This window comes from Nomia melanderi, chromosome 7 (assembly GCF_051020985.1).
Source record: "Nomia melanderi isolate GNS246 chromosome 7, iyNomMela1, whole genome shotgun sequence".
NCBI classification, from domain to species: domain Eukaryota; kingdom Metazoa; phylum Arthropoda; class Insecta; order Hymenoptera; family Halictidae; genus Nomia; species Nomia melanderi.
In genome coordinates, this window is record NC_135005.1 from 10,988,311 (window position 1) to 11,009,855 (window position 21,545).

Here is a 21,545-nt window from a genome sequence, read left to right on the forward strand (position 1 = left end):
GGACTGTCTTTCGAGTCTTCTGGGTGTAACGATATCTTTGTGATATCTTTTAACTCGTGTTCTATAATATTCACAAGTGGTTGATCATTTCTTTGATCACCAGTGAGACTTCGAGTGAATGGAATTTGATTTTAACCCCTTGCGCTCGGAAGCTTTTCGCTAGAAACATTCATTTCCTGATGAGACATAGACGACACTATTTGAGACGAACTAATGAGAAAACATCTGTAAATTAAGAAACTAAGCTGTTTTATATAAATACTTTACATATTGATGCATTATAGAAAATTGAATATTATACATAACAGTTTGTAATTTTGTTATATCGAATCAAATGCTGACTGGGAGTCGCCTCTCGAGTGCAAAGGGTTAAGTTTGATCGAATTAACACGGTTTTTCAAGTATTCTGTGCAACGAGATGAACTACAGATTGTCGTGGGACACTTTTGAATTCCAGGAAGACAAAGTGCCGATCACGACCACCACGAAGAACGCGTTGATAACGACCCAGCTGGGCCCATGCGACGTCTATCCGCATCGCGTCAAAGTCTCGATCGTGGGTATAGGGAAGATCGGAATGGCCTGTGCCATCGCGATCCTGATGAGAGTGAGTACGGCCGCGGATCGAAGGCATGCGGATCGCAACGCTCGATCAACCGTTTGATTCCCGGTGATCTTTAGAGGTTGGCGAGCGAGGTCTGCCTGATCGACCACGACGCGAACAAGGCTTCCGCCGAGGCCGAAGACATTCAGCACGCGGGCGTTTTTTTGGGAAGTCCTCTAGTAACTGGCACGTCAGGTACTTAATTCATTATATCTCAATCAGGGACTTCCACTAATGATTCTTTAAAATAAAACTCTTTCGCGAAGGACGGCCGACGACTAAACGAACGTGCCAGGAAGAAGAATCTAGAAAGAAACTTTTCTACCTTCGTAGCTCATTAACAGGCAAATGTTGTATGCACTGTCAAATCGTTCTTTGATTATACGAACGATTTCAATCACATTAGGTAAAAATTCAATATCGCATCAGACCTCGTTCCTTCGTTCCAACCGTGACCGCGCTTCCTCTCCATTCGTCATCCCTATAATAGCAGCACATTTACCCGCGACAGTATTATTACCCACATTTAATTTCATACGTCGCTGGCTGAAGTTTCCGAATGGACGGCGCGGCGATACTTTACCGAACCTCATTTCCGGGGCGATGTTACCCGGCCAACAAACAACCCGTGAAGTATCGGCGAAATGCCGGAACTGCGAGGGGGCAAGGATTCAAAGTACAGAGCCGCACATGAGTGAGTCACGCCCCGAGCGTTTTCATCGTCATGGCCTACTTACCCGTGAAGAGGGAACCCGGTGCCCGGGAGCGATCGTTCAGGGACATCGTCAACGATTCTTTCCGCGTACACGCGATCCGTACCGCGCCGATTCGTCGGCCAGTGTCCCGAAAACATCGGATTGATACGTTCGGACTGATGAGTCTGGCCTGAGCATCGGCGGCGATGATCGTTCAGCTCTACGGATAGAGGGGGGGGGGGGGCCGTTTTAAAAGATGAGCCGTCGCGTCGGGTTCTACGGGAGGGACAGGGACCTCTGTCAACGTGCAGCGGGTCAGAAGGAACGGTCGCAGGACGGCCGAAAGGGGGGAATGAGTTTTGGGTTAGGAGCGAGTTCCGAGATCCGGATCCTTCTTCGGCCCTGCCCTTTAATCTCGGCCCTCATCTACGGTCGCCGCGTGCTTACACGCTTGCGGCGCGACCAGCGAAGCGGTTTCCACGAGCTTTCCACGGTGGCAGGCTCGTAAATTTCCTGGCACTCTTATTTATCTCGGCCGTGATCGACTCCACGATACATTTTTTCCCAGTTTCTCCCGGCTTTCTCGGCGTACCTGTCTCCCCATTCCGCGCGCGCGTTCTTCACTTCTCGCTGGCCTTGTAAAACGCCCGCTCGTGAGAGATATATAACGGCTCGGGAATTCGGGAACAAAAGGAATCGGACCTTTCGCGGTCGAACGACTGAAAATCGTGTCTCCGTAGAGCATCTAGTGGCCGAGGATTTTCGAGGGATGCTTTAGTGGCTTTGGGCGCTTTCAAATGGAATTAGGTGGTGGACGTTTGATGAAGTGGATCGTGACGTGTTTGCTTAGATCATTCGGGGTTGAAACTTAAATTATAGAAGGGAGACGTATTTTTTGTAATTCATTTATTCTAGTAAACGCTTAGTATTCCGTATTCTATATGATAATTGATATTCGGCATTTCTTTTTTTTTACATATTCTCGACGACGACGGTGCTCCGTCTGAATTTCTTTGATCCGTTCCTGTTCTCTCGATTAAGCCGAGTAATGGTGGCCCCGCCCGACCCCGATCCGTCGGATTTTATTCCGCGCGAGGCGGAGAAACACACGATTTCCTTCCTCGTCCCATAAATCCGTTCAATTTCCGATCATCTGCGCGCAACCATCACCGAAATTAATGTTCGAAGGGAATTATTTGCAAAGATTTCCAGCGCGCATCGCGCGCGTTGTGTAATTTCGTAATTCGTACATTCGTTCCTACGTTTGCAACGCCCGCGTCCGTGCAACACCAGGCTGCACCCCTTTAATCTGAGCTCCACCGAGGTAGCAATTACCGGAACAAGTAGAACAGAGTCGACTTTTTACCGGCTAATTTATCTCGAACATCATCTCCCCCGACCGACGGAGCGAGGGAGAGGGAACGAGAACATATCTGGCGCGCTGCGCGGCGCAGCTGCACGGTTACATGCCGTTTATAAAGGCGTTAACTAAAATCTCGGGATTTTATTTTTCCGACTGCGCTGCATTGTGTACTCTTCACGCCCTTATCGGCGCATCTCAACCCGTAAAAAGAAAAGGAGGAAAGGAAAAGAGAATTCCGGCTTCCCGAAACCGCTGGAAACGGCGCATTTGATCCTAACCAGTGTTTTGTATTCAACCAGCTACCGATGACTTCATCGGTCCGTGTTACGTTCAAAAGGGATGCCTGACTCTTAACGATTTTTCCGAGTATCCCTTCCCGTTAGAGCCTGAATTAATATTCAGCGAACATGTTTTCTTCCCTTATTATATGGGTTGTGAGATTTACGACTATGTTCTCTATGCGCTTCATACACAGCGTCTAGAAAATGTTTTAGACAAACTCGTTGTTTTTGTTGCAAAAGATATTAGCATGGTGAAGGAATCGGCGGTGGTGATAATTAGCGCGTGCGAATCGGCGCCCGGCGAAGAGCCGAACGTAAAGCATAACTTCAAGATGTTCAAGACTATCATACCCGGCATAGCAAGATTCGCCTGCAAGTCGGTGTTGCTGGTTGTAACGCAGCCGACGGATGTAATGTCTTACATCACTTGGAAACTTTCGGGGTTTCCTTCTAATCGCGTCCTCGGCACAGGGACTTTGCTAGATAGCGCTAGGCTACAAGATTTTATCAGTAGGCGGCTGAACGTCGCCCGAAGCTCCGTTAGTTGTATGACGATTGGGGCTCAAGGAAATATGGCAGGTATTTTATCATGTTCAGAAATGTTTCAATATTTGTTCTTTACATGGCAAACCTTGCGGGACAGAAAATAAAAGTAATCTGAGTTAATGTTTGTATTGGTTGACACTTCAATATTTCACTTAAGTTTTTACCTCTATTTTCTGTTCCACAGCGTTTTCCATGTAAACAGCAAAGAACTGTCGTACCGTTTTGTGAAAAAATAAATAAATACTTTGTTGTTGACGATTGATACATTAAAGTTTTACGTAGCTGTTTAGAAGCGCGTAATATTACAATTTCTGGGAATGGTTTTATTTTCCAGTACCTGTATGGTCGAATGTCCACGTGGGGGGTATGAAGCTCCGTGATATTAACCCCAGAATCGGGGAAGAAGATGACCCCGAAAAATGGTACGAAATTAACGAGGCCATGAAAAACAGGTTTGTGATCTTGTCCCGTGTAACAAGCTTACAGTTTCTACTGCCGTAAGATCTTGCATAACGTCCGGCCAGAAAATATTCAAATTTTATATGAAACGGCATCTTTTATGAATCTTATCTTGGATCAGAGAAAGAATATACTCGTGGAAGTTACAAGATTAATACACAATAAGGAAAATTATCCATATTCTAGTGGCAAGCAACTTGACGAAAAGAAGGGGTTGAACTGTTGGGGCCATGCTCTTTGTACGGCCGAAATCGTCGACGCCATTGTTAGGAACACTAAAGTTGTTCTGCCAGCATCGACGCACATACATGTAAGACTATTTTATCACTACTAACAATAACAACGATCTTATTTAATGACACTGCTGAGAATTCGATTCAACAAAACTTTACTCGAAATATCACAAGACTGCAAAATACTTGAAACATTTCGAACACTTTCAGCACACTTTAACACTCTAACAACTTCAACGCCAAATGCAAAACAATAAATTCATAACCAATGTCCATCAAATAACTCTTTCAAATTTACAATAGCGACACTTGTAAACACGATCCCAATCTCTACTTAAACAAAAAAAAACTCTATCCACAAACTTTCATATCCCAACGAACTTGCAAACGGAAATCCCAGTTGCATTTCATGCTCCACATACGCACGGCGTCCATACTCGTCCACATAAAACACTCGCGAGGAAAACAGCATCCGTCGATGCATCAGCACGGCTAACAATTTCCACACGCCTCTAAGGAAGCGACGTTTGCACGCAGAGCTGCGCCCACGGCACGGACAAGGACGTGTACATGTCGGTGCCCTGTGTGATCGGACGGGAAGGTGTGTATTGCACTGTTAGACAGAAGCTGACCGAACCAGAGAAGTCCGCGGTGCAGACGTGCGCCGACAGTATTCGAGGCGTACTACGGGAATGCGGCATTCTCCAGGACTCGCAAAACGATAGCGAGGAGTGAGCAGCGCGCGATAGAACGACGGGAAGGAGGGAGAGACGGAGAACAGTCCGCGGTGCCGCGGTGTACTACCGGAAATTGCGGTCGGCGAAGACGAAGGGAGAGGAAGCAGCGTTTTAGAAAGGCGTCTTCATCAATAACGAACGCGCACCTGGCGACCGGTTTCTCCGCGCGAGTATTCGATCGGCCGTAATAAATGACACCCCCGGAGCCGACTTCCTAGAAAACTATCGCGAATCACTGTCCATTTCGTGTCATATTATGCGTCGTTCGCATTGTTCGCCCATAGATCTTCGACGTGTGCGATATCGCGCCAACATGGTATCCGTTCCGCGGTAAACGTTGCCCGTATATTTCCCAATTACCGTTCACAGTAATTAGGTCTAATCGCAAGGTTCGATTACTTTATTTAATCTGTTACCGGAGAGCATCACGGAAATTCCCGTAATTGCTGGCTTGTAACCAAATATGCTCGATAATGGTACGGCTCCAGGAAGAGTAGGTGATGGTAAATTGGTGGCAATTTAATATTTCTAGCTTGCCCCGGTGTTAGGGGTAAGCGGATCCCTAAGTGGTCGTAGCGAGGGAGTTTATTGTGCAACCGGAAATTGAAATTTGGCGTGTACGATCGGGTACATCCCACCTGCGCGGATTCGACAGCTGCGCGTCGATTCCGCGTACGTTCGATCGTATTATAGAGTGGCTGATGACCTTTAGTAATAAATTGTGATTCAGTGATCGCATGTAACTTTGCTTGTTCGCGCGTTGCTACTGTATAGTTCCATCGAAGAAATGTATTTTAATCTGCAGACAACTTCAGTCTTTGACGTTTGTGATGTCACTTTGAGTTTTCGATCTCATGGATGTTAAATCTGCGAAGTAGCATAGAAAATTGAAAACTATCTTCGTGAAATTTTTCCTTCAAATCCATGGGATGCAGATACCCAGCAGCGAGAGTCGGGTTCATTGACGATGTCTGTGGCGAAAAAGAAACTCCACGATACCGCGGGTAACACCGCAAAGTTTTTACTGACGAAACAAACCGAGCATTTTGCGGACAGCCATCGCGTGAAAATCGTAATCGTCGGCAGCGGTTACACCGGCGTTGCTGTCGGGATTGCCGTTCTGTTCAAGGTTCGTTGAAAACGTTGCAATTCTTACTCTAACCTTACTTTCTCCATTCTTCGCGCGAGTCGGCGAAAAAATTTACATTTCAGCAGAAAACATACGAACAGAGATTGTGTTCCGTGAACGGTATAAACATTCTCTTCGTGGGAATCGTTAAAGCTACCACGATTTCTATCTCACGATGATCCTTTAGAAGGAACGCGCGTTTTGAAAAGTAAAGAACGTGACACACGTGTGTCCGAAGAGAATCATCGCCACCTTAGCTCGTATCTCAAAGGATTTCTTCGAGTTCCTGACAAAGGACTAAAAGCGCAAAGAACGGCCCCGGCTTGATTCCGGTCGTATACGCGCCACGTTTGCGGTGAACAAGGGCCGAACGCGGACTGGTTCGGTGTGTTGGATGAAAAAAGCTATTATGCAAATGATTCTCGAAAGACCAGAAGAGGGAATTCGGCTACGGGAACAGGCAAAGAATCGGAACGTAAAAGGAAGAAGAAGATTCGGTGGCCAGGGGGGGCAGAAGTAGAAGAAGAACGTGCTTCTTCTCGCTCGTTATCGGATCGTAACGCGAGCATTTACACGTAGGACGCCCCCGCAGCATCGTCCCAGGACTGATTTATGTTAGTCAGTAAGGAGGAAAGCTGAAATCCATACCCGTCCGCAGGGACACCCTTCTCCTTATCACGTTCGCTCATCCGAGCCTTGTTTTTTCGTGCGTGCGACGGAGCTTCTTTTGCCACGGAAGTAGCAACCCAAACCGAGAGATTTTTGTTAAACGATTCACTCCCCTTTCCTCGTTTATAAAACAAAATCAACCCGAAACATTCTACCTGCTTCAAGCTCGTTAAATATAATTCCATTTCGCAATATTTCCTGATGCAACTAAAATATCGATACAAAGAAAAGAAATTCCATCGTACTTTGATTTCCGTCCGCTTGATTAAGGGAAGGTAAATTGGCGTTAGTATTCGCGGTCTAGTCATTGGAAATGACTAGGTAACTTTAGAAAGCGTAGCAAGCTGTTCCCATCAGCAAAATGGATTAGCTTTCACCACTTGCTAATGTTCTGCACGGTAGAAGCAAAGCGTCCGGAATATTCGAAGAATATCGGTGGCCTATCGGGGAGTCATCGAACTCATTAAAACGAACCTAAAATGTTCTCGTCCGTCGGTGCCAATAAGCGGCGGAATAGATAGTCGAACCGCAACCGGCGGGAGAACGAAATGAGACGGCCGAGGAAGAACAAGGGAAAGGAGAGGTGAGAAGGAAAAGGAAGACGAGGTAGTGAACCGTGCGGTTTGCGCTCCTCGTCCCGAGTTGGCAGATCGCATCAACGAGATGATCGCGGGACACCAGCGTTCCAGTACCATCTCCAAGGGCTCCACTGTCCACCTTGCGGACCTACTACGCCCAGGTTCCTCGGTAGTACTTGCATAAGACGTTCATCTTCTTCTTGTTCTCGTCGTTCCTCGACCCGTTGTAACATGTCATGTCCGTCGGGCCGCATTAAATCGTACAAACCATCTTGCAGGTCGGCACTGACGATGAAGGGTCTTCCGTCCACCGCTTCCTGCTCCAAATCTCGTTTCGAGATAGCCCACTTTTCCTTTCTCTCTCTCTCTCTCTCTCTCTCTCTCTCTCTCTCTCTCTCTCTCTCTCTCTCTCTCTCTCTCTCTCTCTCTCTCTCTCTCTCTCTCTCTCCTCCTCCTCCTCTCTCTTTTTTCGTTTTGATTCATTCGCTGCGCGCCTTCGCGCTCGCAATTTCGCCCCGACAAATGAGGACAATTTAGGTTTCGAGATATAATGATTCGAACCGTGGTGGACGCGCGGTCTGAGGACTTAATGCGCAGTGTCAACGGTATTTGTAGTACCGCTAGCTGTACGTCTTCTTCATTATCATATCGAATTCATTAGTTAGAAGTTCAGCAGGTTGCAATTACGAAGATTTCACTGTGCCTTCATTGAATCAGCTGCGAGCGCGACTATAAGCAAGCTTCCAGTGCGCAGCCCTGCGGAGACACTTAATCCCCGTCGGCTCTCTCGGTTAATTGCCCCCAACATCGAACAAGTGTACAGAATCCAATATCTTTAGGGTGGATTGAGACACTTATAGAATATCAAAGTTGAATCCACCGAGGGAATACTAAAACGCGCGACAGATCGAGTGTCGCCGCCTCGGTGTCCTGTGATCGTCTGCGGCTCTATGAGCTGGAAAGGACGAGGGTAACGAAGGGTGAAACGCAACCTAGGTAACTAGAACCGCATGAGAGGCTAGGAGTTCCGCAGAACGGGGCCGCCGCTCCCTCGCGATCGGATAGAACGGAAATTGCATGCGTTGCGTAACACACAACGGGGTAGGCTGGCTTTCGCGGGAATCATTGGGAATTCCGCGAGCATCACTTTCTCCCGCTCGGGGCCGTTATCGTCGGTCACGGATCATTAAAAAATCTCGTTATAAGGTATACACACCGGGAGAGTTTGCGAGTTAATTACTGCTCAATATCGTCGCGGGGTACGCGAGCAGCAGAGGCAGGAGGAAAAAAGGATACAGTGAGAGAGGAAGAGCGGAGCAGAAACGGGCGAACAGGCAAGGGGCTGCTAAGAAACTTCATCAGCTGGGATATTATGCATGCTGCGGAAGTCATGCTTGATGAAGTATGGTGATTAAGCGGTGTACAATAACAGATTGGAAGCACAAGGGCGTAACGTAATATATTAAGAAGCCGTTTCTGTTAGGTAGCCGCTGGTTTGTCTTAACGTGTGAAAGCACCATCTGTCAGAGAAAAATGTGTCCATCTGCTCGCGCGGAAGCGAAAGTGAAGAAGCGTGCACCACGGAGCTATTCACAACGGCCGCGTGCGTGCGTGCGTCGCCCCACGTGGCCGTGGAGAAAGGATACCCTATTATTTTTCACGGGTCTAATTAGACTGTGATTATGAGCGATCGCTGGCCTGAGAATCTACTGGAATCTGTGTCAGCCAGGATGGTAGAAGGATCAAGAGGGAATATGATGGATTCCCGATGATGGGAGAAGATACCGACGACAGGGGGATCGTTAAAAGCGTGTTACGACGTTGACTAGGGAATTTTGATGGTACACATTTTACATCACCGAAGTGGATGAAAATCGTGTGTCAGTGTAGTAGTTTCCGCTGGAGTTCATTTTATATCGTTTCCTGCAGTAAGTCAGTGGTACTTAGCAGAACGTTGTTATTGGTATTTTAAATATTAACTTTTAACGTACCGAAAGTATCAAGTTTACTTACCGCCGGAAAGTACTGTAATACAGGTAACAAGCGGAAGAAACTCGCAGAAGTGACTTAGCGCAATACTTGTTATTTGTAAATATTATAACAATAACGGCGATAAAAATGATAAAATGATTTTCGCCGCTATATATAGCATTGGACGTAGTAAGTAAAACTGCTATGCCGCTTATATGGCATTGGTCCGTTAAAGATTAATATATGCTGTGTAATTTAATGATCAACTTATTAAAATTTGCAACGAAAAATCCCATAACGCCAATATATCGGTTGAACCTTTACTTCCTGAATCTCAGTATATGTATAGCACTAATGTGCCAGCACATTCCGAATGCTTTGAAAACTTCAATACCGTTCTCATCAAGGAGGAAGCAGCTCAAAGCACTTTACTAAATTAAACCTGAAACGCTTGAAAAATCGAAGTTCCTTTTTTAATCTACTCAGCAACGAGGGCACGTAAAGCCGCCTCTTGCGCGAACGGAGGCGATCAAATCCTAACGACCCTTCGCATTAAGGGATCGCTCGAACAGCGCGATCGATTGCGCGCACGTAGATTCTTAATGCGATTCCTGGGGGTCTTGATTGCGTAACGATTCCGAGTGCGTAATAACTCCGGGCCCCGAGCCAGCGGACGCTTCCCGTTAATTACCCTTTATAATCGTCATTTCTCTTGCCCCCGTCGGATTTCTACAGCGCCTCGCGTCCGAGCTGGTGTTCATAGACCTAAACGAAGACTTAGCGAAAGCAGAAGCGGAAGACATCAGCCACGCTGCTGCGTTCCTCGGTAATCCAAGGATTACTGGCACGAAAGGTGACTATAAATCTCCAATCTCGATATCGTTCGCGCATCAGTGTATTTATTGTCTCATAAACTACCTAACTCTTCGTTAGCGGACGGTGAACTTTTATACGGGGCACTTCTGAAAAATCCGGGATGCGAGAAATGAAATTTTCAACGTTTTATCTTTCGAATCTCTGGACGCTGACATTCTTCGAGAATTTTACGATGAGAGTCGCTTTTTAATCCTGTCGTTCTTAGATTATTCCATGGCGAGGGACGCGACGGTGTGCGTATTCACAATAGGCGATAAAAACACCAACGAGCCCGAGGAAGCCTCGCCGCTGGAGCGAAATTTCGAAATCTTCAAGGAGATTATACCGAACGTTTGCAAGTTCGCGCCGAACAGTGTGCTGTTGATCGTGACTACGCCCGGTATTAATTACACACAGATTTAGCTTCGGCATCGATGAACACGCGCCAGAATAACGACGGAACGTCACATTCCAGTGGATATATTGTCGTACGCGGCGATGAAGCTTTCAGGTTTCCCTCCGCAACGAGTGATCGGCTTGGGGACATTTTTGGACAGCTGCAGGCTTCAGTACTTCATCGCGCAGAAGCTTGGAATTTCGGCGAGCGCGGTGCAAGCCTCGGTCATTTGTGAAAATGGACCAACGTCTGGTATTGAACGAGCGATAACGATTTTACCGTTCGCCGTGTATTCCGGAATTTTGACCGCGTGCTCGATCGGCAGTGCCAGTTTGGTCCGCGGTGTCGGTAATGGGGATTAAGCTGAAGGACATCAACAACGACATCGGCAGCGCAGCGGATCCTGAATCTTGGGGGGATCTTCATGCCAAAGTTATCGATTCCGACAGCGATCTTATCGCCAGGAAGGGTTATCGCAGTTGGGGCATTGGCGTCTGCGCCGCCGAAGTCGTGGACGCGGTTGTTCGGAACACGTGTATTTCCATTACTGTGTCCGCTTATCTGAAGGTAGCCATTTTAATAATTATTATAGTAACAGTAATTATAATACTATAGGGTAAAAGTTATTATATTGTGAAAAATTAATGTTTTACCATAGGATTCTGGGAAAGATCAGAATTAACCGTGTTTACAGAGCTTAACCCTTCGCGGTCCACTGTCCAGTACCACTGGGCATATTCCATTGGCATACTTATAATGGTTCTTGCAATTGCAATTCACGTAGGAAATTGTTTTAAAAGATACCATATGTTAACTAACTTTAAATTATAATTTGTTTTCATGAGCAAATAAATGAATTCATTACAATTGTATTTTTTTTTCATTTATTCAAATTGACTTATTTCGTCCTATAAATTAACTTGGACCTGCCTACCAGCACTCCAATAAAATCAATGAACCGCGATGGGTTAATAGAACTCTTAACAGACTGGAACACATTTAACGTGTACAGGTGTTAATGTTAACATCCTTTGATAAAGCACCGCTCTTATATATCCGAACAACCCTCTACACGTGTACGAAGTTTGTGCCCCAATGTCTGTCTTCTTGCAGGGTTGTCGGCACGGTTTAGAAAAGGACGTGTACATGTCCTTGCCCTGCATAGTAGGTAGAAACGGTATACAATCGTTTCTACGTCATCCCTACACGGCCGAGGAACAGGAACTCACGGAGACATCTTGTCGGGCGATCTACGAGGCGCAGAGGCCGATCCTCCAAGCCCTACAATAATAACACTATAACCGCTGCGCTCTTTATTTCCATCTTAATCGCTTTCCGACCTCCACGACACTACCATAACCGTACAACCTTTCTCGTTTCATTGTATTTCTTTTGACGTTTGAGAAGAGAACAACAAAACTGTAATAAACATATCACTCCTGCCCCATCATTAATTTTTTGTTACGGCTGAGCCGAGATTATAGTACAGAGAAACGAAAAATTCCAGAAATATTCCTCTCAATTATATATTCCCGTCGGGTAATAAAATTCCCAAAATTATAAACGTTTCGCGGACGGAGGGCGCGATCTCGTGTTTCGTGACGCGAAAGCCGGCGCAAGAAGAAAGATGCCGGGACGCAGAGCGCAAAGCGAAAGCGACTCACGGATGATATCGCGAATCGCTTTATGTGCTCGTTCGCATCAGTTAAGGGACTTCGCGGAAACCACCGCGGCCGCGTTGGATTTCCGCTACGGAATCGTCGGTCGTGGGTCACGGGGTACGCGCGTATGTTTTACAAATCGAACCCTTTCCGACCGGTGCGGCGCGAGCCGACGAATAGGATAGCGCTATAAATCCAGCCGCGGCGGTTCGACGATTTCGGCCAATTTGCCGAGATTAATGCAGACCAGCCGTAATTAATTGGTCGGTATAACAGCCGGTTAAACGTCCCGCCGGAGGCGATCCGGATGATGAAACGATCGCTATTATAAACAGAAAGAACGCCAGTTTCGAGGCCGCGACCGTCAACGATACACCAATTTGTTATGAAATTCGCGGCTCGCCGATACCGGCGTTCTGTCTCTGTCAGACCGCGCATTAATTAAGAGGTTTAAGCGCGGACGCTTTCGACGCTACCGTCAATGGTTCTTTGTCATGCTGCGACGGCTTCTTCGAGGAGGTCTCGCATGTGGCGTCAAATTATAGCATAAGTGGCGCGTTATTTGTAGTAGGAGAAGGGACGCGGAGGAAATGTAAATAAAATTAAGCTTCTAGAATATTACTAGACAGGCCATTCGTTTGGAGACGGCCTAACTTCAATGTTCATGGAAAAATTAGATGATTTAGGTAAATTCAAATCGAAAAGAAAGAAGGATCGTTGGTCTTGCCAGTCATTCTGCTGAGTGAGAATAAAACTACGGTGCTCGTTAATGAGAATACAAATGGAACAATTAAGTGACGGTAGGGAACGCAAATGAATCCAATCCTTAAATCCTCGATCGTACACCTTCCGCTCAATAAAACACCTCGCCGACGGTGTAACAAATTGCATTCCATTCTGCAAAGTGCAATAACGATTCGACGACGTTCCAGTGCTATGTAAATCGCGGGGGGAATTTATTCGGTGGGCCCCGTGGTAGGGGCCCGGTTTTTGCGGATACACGGGGCAGGAAATAATCGGCGGTGATTCATTACGACAATTACGGAGTCAAAACTTCATCGAGGCGGACGGTGCCGAAAATCTGTTAGAAAGAATGCGCTTAAGACAGAGAGAAAGGGGTGGAAAGATGAAGGGAGACGATGGGACCGAGTGGCGAGCTGGTACCTGCTGCTTTTAATGGTTCCAGCTACGTCCCTCTTTTTCTCTTTCTCGATTCGTATTCGAAACGGCCAGGGCCGTAGCAGGAGGATTTCTGTAGACGCGGCGCACGATGTCGTCGCCGACCCACCGGCGAATTCTTCGTCGGTACTCGCGACAGGAGCACGAGGACACGCCGGTGATTCATTATCCATGCTAACGAATGTGCGTTACGAGAATGAGAGAGCGAAAAGAGCGAAGGAGATGCGTACGCCGCGAACGGGCTTTCCTGCGGCTGGAAGCCACACCAATAACGACGGGGAGCACGGCAACGTCTTCATCTCTCGTGGCCACGGCTTCCGAGGTGAAGCCATTTTTCTGTATTATCTCGATGACGCGTCCCGAGTGCATAATTTATACCGCGCCGGCCGATTATGGATCTAATGACATAATTCTGCCCGTCGACGTTCACCCTGACATAAAGCGGCCGTGCGCATTTGACTTTCAAAACGTCCGGCAAATTAAAACATCATCCGATCGCCAGCCTTCCGGCACGACCCTTTTGCACGGGTTCGTTTCCATAATCACTCACGGGGAAGAAAAATAGACTCGGAATAAAGCTCGGTTGATATTCCTACATCCGATCTTATTTTCGATGAAACACTTACGAAACGAAATTCCATCTTTCCATGGTACATTAAATCGTGATTTACATGACTTAATAGAACTCATAAACAACCGCGACACCGTCTAGTCAGCGCGACAGATTGGAAGAATCCGTGAAATTCATCCGTTTCGCGAACATTAGAATTCCTAACTTGCATAGCTCGTAATATCAATGTTACTAACCCGAACTTGTAATTCACTTCCGACTACAGCCACGCAGATCACTAATTAACACGGAACTGAGACAGCAGATAAAGAAGTCCTCGGAATCGAAGCGAACCGGTGAAAATGAATTCCTCGATTGATCCGGGGCTGGAAAATTCGCAGCCGATCGAGGCTGGTCGGAAAGTGGGAAGATCCCGCCGACATCGTTCACCTGCGGGACACCGTGGTAGGTACTACTAATTACTATACTTTTTTATTCCGTCCCGACATAATGCGCGGCTGGTCGGTCCGAGCAGCTCGGGTCCAGCCGGGACGCAGTGGCCCGAAGAAAAAGTAACCCGTGTAGGAGTAAAAAGGATGAAGCCGAACCGTGGAGAGGGGTCTGGCCCGACGGAACGATCCCCGGTGCAATATCCGATGCGTTAGAATCGTTTATGCAACAACCCCAGGACACGTATGTATGCGAGATCCTAAACCACTCGGAGCGTCGTCGTAAAATCGCAGCGGTACGCCGAGGGGTGGGGTCCTGATTGAGTTACGATTTAATTAGTCCGCACGGCCAATCAGTAATTAAGATATCCGCTAATCAACGAACCCGACCGCCGTCCCCCCTGCGCCTCTGTCTCACTCACTCCGGCCATCCGCGTGCATTAGCGAAGGAACTTGTGCTCCCCTTCGCGATGCCACGATTCCATGTGTCTCTTTCTCTTTTCTTTCGGCACTTTCTACCTTATCCTTCCTGGTTCCCGGGCCGAACGGTGCCGGCCGTGAATCAATCGGCCGCGATTGGGCCCGCTCAGTTCGGCAGCCACGGAGGATTCTACGCCGCGTGATTAATCCCCCAAAAAGAAGGAACCGGGCCTAGGGAAGGGGGAGCAAAAAAGTAGATAGGAGGAAAAAGGAATCGGGGATTCGGTCCTCGTTATGTATACTAGGCCCGGGAGCACGTTCGCTTGTAGTGGAAATGAATGTGAATTGGGGACCCGGCTGGATTAAGTTGTATATACATGATGTTAATTTAATCCCTTTAGCGAACTGCAATTTTTGCGTTCGGCCAGGGACAGGTTCGCTTGATTATACTGCTGTTTTATGACGTGATCATTTTCGGTAGCGATATACGAATACGGGGGGTGACTTTGTGTTCGGGCTCTTGGGGATTTCGGTCGTTGCATCTGCTGGGAGTATTAGTGTTATATAGATTGCGGTCGATGACTGTATTACTAATCATTTATTTGGTCAAGTTCTCGATGTGCTTAGCTCGCTCCGATTTTGACGATTTCGAAATGTGTTGTCAGGGAGATGATTTTAAACAAGTTTTTCCTTTATATAATGTTAACGGATGTCTTTAGTTTCCGAGATAATCGCGAGAAACTTTTGCTATCGCTACACTGAGTTCTGTATTCTACCGTATATCGAAAGATTACAGTTGTAGAAAATATTATTGTCATCGTTGTGATTAATTATTGGGAACAACTCGTAGATCAATTCAATTTTCACAGAATTAGAAGAAAAATACTATATTTCTATAACATGTAAGAGACATAAATAATAAGTAATAAAAGAAATTCGTTCAAAAAATAGTAGGCCCTGCCCATTGAGGTTTAACGAACAGACGCGCCTGGACTCCGAAATAGTTGTCATTTTAAGTGAAGTAGAATCTTTCGAAGATAACCGCAGGTAGAAATTGGGATAAGATTAATCACTTTCTTCGGGTTCTTGCTATAATTCTCGTTGCATTTGTTACCCCGTTAATTCAAATATATGGTGCCCAGACCTACAGAACGGGAGTCGTAATTCATAATAATTGAACCGGTGTGCGCGTCGTGCGACAAATCTTTTAAGTAACTCTTTAATATCACGGTTGTGTCTCCCGAAAGATGATCTAAAGACTGAACTTACTTAAGTGGAAGACCATCCTTGTATTTTTCAAAGTTCCGTTTTTTTCTGATCTTCAGTCTCGTGGACTTGACTGTTCGATGACTTTGATTTCCGAACAGAAATAAAGAAAACTTTGATGCACCCATGTAATCTTTCGAAAAATACAATTTCTAGATACGAGAATAAATTTACAAAGACAGATTAGAATAATTTAACATCTATAAAATAAACAGAGGGAGAGAGACAGTAATAAGGAATAAGAGATTCATAAATTCCAGCGTTAATCTTCAGAAAAAATTCGTCCTGATCGCGCCATCTTTGGCGCGCGAGAGGAACCGCATACTCCGATCTACTTTGACCATCGATGCGTTTGGAACCACAGGACGAACAGGAAATCTTGTGGAATCACAGAGGATGTCGGTGCATCGAATTCCCGTGAATACTATTTCCTCTAGATTCGTCCTCGAACGATAAGCACGTTGGTCTTGATCAATAGAAGTCGATCGATGACCGCAGTTCGCGAGTTACCAGCGGTAATTTTATCAGCGAAGAGTAAAAGTTCCAAAGGTAGGTTCGATAAGGATTAGATTATAAAAGTTCCAAAGGTAGGTTCGATATGAATTCAGTCAGCGCACGAATTCCGCGTCCTCGATATTAAACGTCGTATCGTTCCGGTGCGAGCGATAGCGTTGATTGTAATTAATAGCCGGGCATTGCCTTAGGCCTGCGGTCGGTTAATTGTCGAGGGGAAGATTAATGGCGCGAAATCACGCCAATACCGGCCGATTGTCCGAAACCGATTCCTGTCCCGATTCTTGCATTCGTGTTTCGGCTAAGGCGAAACTCGTTTCTCGTTACACTTGTTCGCACGATAAAACCGAAACGAGTGCGTGAGCGCTCGCGCACGAGGGACGCGGAAAATTATTCCCAACTGGTTTCTCGCCTTTTTTTCCCTCCCTCCGTTCATTCTTTATTCTCCTTTTTATATAACACAATCGACCGGCTCTATCGCAAATTAATTAAGATTTATTAGAACGAAGTGGTATCGTATCGAATCGTTAAATAGTTCGCACCTGCCGTTTCTAATGCGCCGATTGCCGAGAATTATTACGGCGAATCGAACCCGGGAATAGCGTTAATGGCAGACTCGTTATGAGAGGTAATCGATTTTCATTAGTTCTTAAGGATTGTGTCGTTCAATCGTTTGCCACGAGAATGGCGAATAGGAAGAGATGGGCCTGAGCTGTTTCTTAAAGCTGTTCATTGTTATTTCAGAGATTACCAATCACGCGATGGAAACGTTAATCAGGATAGGCTCGCCTTGGTCAGCTTCTCCAATTGCATATTACCTTGGAGCATTTGAAAAAAATCCCAAACTAATCGAATCTTAATAGATACACGTTCACGTAGGTAATTACATGAGCCGTGATGCATCGTATGGGTATGCTGCATGGATACTGTTGCATCCCTTAATACGATACGTGACTATCGGAATGATATGCGACTTTGGACCTCTCGGGATTGAAAACGGGGAATTCAGAATTCTAGATCTATCTATAAGGAACAAGGCAGAAGAGGAATTTCAAATATGGTAACAGCAATCCAAATCATTCAATCATCGCCAAGAGACGGTACTCGTTGTTTGTTTATTGCAGAAAATTATCTATTCAGAAGATTGCCAGACCATTACAGCTATTATTAGCTAGCACTGAGTCACGTGGAATGCCACGCGCCAATTAATGTCTCTCCATCCATTTTCAAATGCGCCTGACGTTATCAGGTGCGTAACTAACGAACCACCCCATGAGCGATGGATTAACATATCTCAACCGGAATTTACATACCTCAAGGAATTACTTATACACAAATAACATTCGTTTGAATTATAGATTCCACGCGCAGAATCACTTCAACGAGTGCACGCGTGCATTATTTTTCATGAATTCAAATCAATAACTTATAAGTATATATCATAATTCCCTCCGGTGGCTGTTCAAACGTATTAATAATGCATTTTGTCGGCTGAATAGCAATCATACCGTATACCTTTATACGCCAAATCGACAGTAATACCAAATTGATGGCCGCGGACTAGGAATTTCCTGACTAACCATGGAATGCGTAATTCCCCCCTGTTTTCTACTAAATCATTAAAGATAACATATCTTCAGAGAAGACATTTCCGAAGGAAATCATCGAGGGTTGAAGTTCGCAACGCATAAAATAGGGCAACGAAAATATATTGGACGACAGGTCTATTCTTACACCGCGTCTGCGTTGCCACCCAATTATCGTGTCCCATTTCCCACTAACTCACGGGAGTGCGATGTTTACAGCCCGCATAGATCGCATACCCGAGAAATCGCTGTCTCGAAGGTCGAACCGGGGGATAGTAATTCCGCGGGAACAATTTCCAGGCGCGAAGGGGACTCGCCGGTGATTTATTGCAGGATCCTGGATTACCGATCAGCGAACGGCTAGATCCCGCCTTACCATCGACGGTAAGCGGGGAAAAGCAACGTCCTCTTCGCGATCGGCGAATCACGGAGGTCGCGCGGCTTGATCCGCGCCAGATTCCAGATTGCTCACCGATTATGCCCCGATTTGAGATTTACGAGCTGGCCTCCCGTTCGCGAGACGTATCGGCTCTTATTTATAGTTACTGGGAATCAGTTGTTGCCCCTATGCCTACCCTATCCTCGACCCGCTGACGTACTGTCTCTCCTTACACGCGCGAGTACGCTTTTAACGCCCGACACCGAGGTGGACGACCACCCGTCGGAATCGTAGAAGTATGGGAACGCAGCTGCGGGATGCGATTTCGCGCGTTCAGCGAAACGCGACACCGTCCCATCTCGATTAACGTGATTCCACGAAATTACATGTCCTGGAAATTCGCGTTCGCTGCTGTAGAATCGTCGGTTTACTTCGACTGAATTCTCTGTTTGTACATTGGTAAAGAACGGTCGTTGTTGCAAAGTTATTGGAAGCATTTATTTCGGTGCACTTTAATATATTCGCGACCTCTATCTTGCCTTTCATTTCCGTACAATAGATATGTTTATGTAGCTTCGAATATTTTTTCTCAAGTACACGAACAAACAAGGCAATAGGAATAATGTATAAAGAGACGTTGCCCGTTCGATTTAAACAATCAGTAATTAGGCCGATTTGTGTTTTATATGATCGATTAATTGATCGCATTTTAATTGCTCGGTAGAAGATGTCCGTGGTTCGACGCAACGCACCCCGGCCAACTACTAATTAACCGTGAAGTCGACGAGCATAATTATCGATCCGTTCTGTCGTAAAACGTTGCAATAAAACTGGACGCATTATAATTAACCGCGAGTCAAGTAGAATGGGACGGACTGGTTTCGAGAAATTTAGCTCTTCGTCGGGTTTTATATAAAACGGAGGAACAGTATAAACTTTTACGACCTGTAATTCGTGCGTAGGTATACTGTGCGACTTTAAGGAATTTAAACGTCTTAATTCTGCTTCGTTATCGTGTCACGGACGCTCGAGGCGCGGCGGGCTCCGCGAGGATGTCAGAGAAATGTCGACCAACGAGCAGCGCAGCCGTTCAGCGAATTGCTTTCACGGCGAACGTAAACTGGACCCTCAAATTATAGTGTCGGCGAACCCTTCTGTGATAATTTACAATCGCGAGTCGAGAAGAAGACCGAATGTTCTCCGGACCAAAATACCCGACGCGGCTACCAGCGGATGCGCGTGTTTTATCCTGAAGCGACCGTTGCATTGAAATTTCGTTGCATATCCTCCGAGACTGTCCTGATTTCGCGGATCAAGAATCTCTTCGATTGCCCTCTGACGAAATCCTTAACCCGCTTTCACTTACCTTAAGGTACCTTCGAGGTCCTCCGTTAGGTTGGACGACCATTTTCGGTAGAAAGCGTACGAATTGTTTACCAAGGTCTTTGGAACGCGATATTGTTCGCAAAAGTAAATATTGTTTCTTAAGATTATCAGTATTCAGCATCGACGCAAAAAGAATAACTCGAGAAAAAGCTGCTCGACGATGCGGAGGAAATGATACGATCATTTTTCTTCGGGGTTATGATTGAGGATTCGAGAGTGATTGTTATGTGTAATATTCAATTGAATCGGACCACTTTGAGATAGTATCGCTCCAATATTGATTGTTTCACATTACACGTGTTATCAATCTCGAAAGAAGATTTCACTGTTTATAATGAGAAAAAAAGTGGAGCACAAACTGCATTCATTGAAATGGTATCTCGATGGTATTCGGTAAGGATATAAACCGTCGGATATGCGAAGATTATCTAATACAGTTCAGTGCGCTCTGACGCGCGGGGTTTAGGAACACCCTGTACATCTCCAGCATCATGTTCAACATTCCTTTTAAGGTCACTAATTGAAAACTGGACGGGTTCGATCAACGCGAGCCGAAAGGAAGGAAGTACATAATATATAATTACGAATGCAGTTAAACATTAATAACTCGCGTCTTATAGAATATTATGATTACTTTAAAGAGTAATCAAGAGAATACAGTTCAATTTATTCGAGAAAATGATTGCCGCGAATGCAATTACAACGTTCACCGCGTCGCCGGCCCGTTTCGTAGAATTTTGATCGCATTAATAGCTTCCTTCTCATTGAAAATTACTGTTTATTCCAGTGGTTAGGAGTGTATTAGATAAAGCTATCAGTACGATGGAAGAGGAAGTAGAATGGGTGTGTTCGCTCGTAAAGTCACGTAGCACAGAACTTCCTCAGCGATGTTCCCAAGACGAAAATCTCGCTTTCGACCGGTAAAATGCGGTTAGGTTAATATAACTCGTCCCCAGAAATACCATCGGAGGTTGTATATATATATATAACAACAAGTCCACCTTTTCGAACGATTCGAGTTCTCTGAAAACCGTAGTGCGTTCGTGGACTTTACTAATTGTCGGATCGATGTAAAGCTGACGCAATATACGCATTATTCCGAGAGGAATAGTTTCAACGACTTCTCCGGCAATTACATCATAAAGGTGACGAAGAATATGAGCGATGATATTGAAACAACTCATTGCCCTTTACACTGCCAGCTATAACCGTGAGCGGAATACCAAGAAACAGCGTTGTTCAAAAATAAAACAAAGCAAATCGTTTCTCTTCCCGCGAAATAATTTGATCGCAGAAGAAAACTAATAATTATCTGAATTTGAACTATAAAAGGCTCTATGCGCTCATTAAAATTCATTAGAAGGGAATACTCCAATGAAACAGATCGAAAGTTACGACGATCTTCGGATAGATCGTTTCTAATTGTCATTTTAACTTAAACGCAACCTCCTTCCAGTAAACCAGACCTCTCCCTTTATTAGTCCGTTTAACATAAGTCATGAATGTCATGCTCTCAAAGACTAATTAATGAAAACATGAATTACAACCTTTAATGAACGGCCGCGTAGGGCGTGGGGTATTAAATCCGTGTCTAAGTTGATTAAAACTTTTATTCTTCCGCACCGATAGTCAACGATAT

General features: G+C 45.6%; 2 protein-coding genes across 5 annotated transcripts in view; both read left to right on the forward strand.

Moving 5' to 3' along the window:
• LOC116424933 (L-lactate dehydrogenase) overlaps positions 1 to 5,880 on the forward strand; it is a 117,680-nt gene extending 111,800 nt beyond the window's left edge. The window contains exons 3-8 of one of the 4 annotated variants that reach the window (XM_076369585.1): positions 458 to 607; positions 682 to 799; positions 3,184 to 3,522; positions 3,824 to 3,911; positions 4,135 to 4,258; positions 4,719 to 5,879. In XM_076369585.1, the coding sequence (XP_076225700.1) occupies positions 458 to 607; positions 682 to 799; positions 3,184 to 3,522; positions 3,824 to 3,911; positions 4,135 to 4,258; positions 4,719 to 4,916 (1,017 nt within the window). In that variant the 3' untranslated portion in view covers positions 4,917 to 5,879. Of the gene's footprint in view, positions 1 to 457; positions 608 to 681; positions 800 to 3,183; positions 3,523 to 3,823; positions 3,942 to 4,134; positions 4,259 to 4,718 lie in introns of all 4 variants that reach the window. The other 3 variants (XM_031971986.2, XM_076369587.1, XM_076369586.1) reach the window with 3 other exon arrangements.
• A 5-nt stretch (positions 5,881 to 5,885) lies between these two features.
• On the forward strand, positions 5,886 to 11,920 carry LOC116424935 (L-lactate dehydrogenase A-like 6A). Its single transcript, XM_031971990.2, has 6 exons — positions 5,886 to 6,047; positions 10,001 to 10,118; positions 10,347 to 10,520; positions 10,596 to 10,769; positions 10,843 to 11,084; positions 11,631 to 11,920. The coding sequence occupies exons 1-6, from the start codon at positions 5,886 to 5,888 to the stop codon at positions 11,805 to 11,807; spliced, it is 1,047 nt and encodes a 348-aa protein (XP_031827850.1). The 3' UTR covers positions 11,808 to 11,920.
• Positions 11,921 to 21,545: the final 9,625 nt, after the last annotated feature.

Coding starts and splice junctions, on each gene's coding strand:
- LOC116424935 (XM_031971990.2), top strand. CDS start 5,886: ATGTCTGTGGCGAAAAAGAAACTCCACGATACCGCGGGTAACACCGCA. Junction 10,119..10,346: donor AAGGATTACTGGCACGAAAG/GTGACTATAAAT, acceptor TGTCGTTCTTAG/ATTATTCCATGGCGAGGGAC. Junction 10,770..10,842: donor TGAAAATGGACCAACGTCTG/GTATTGAACGAG, acceptor CTCGATCGGCAG/TGCCAGTTTGGTCCGCGGTG.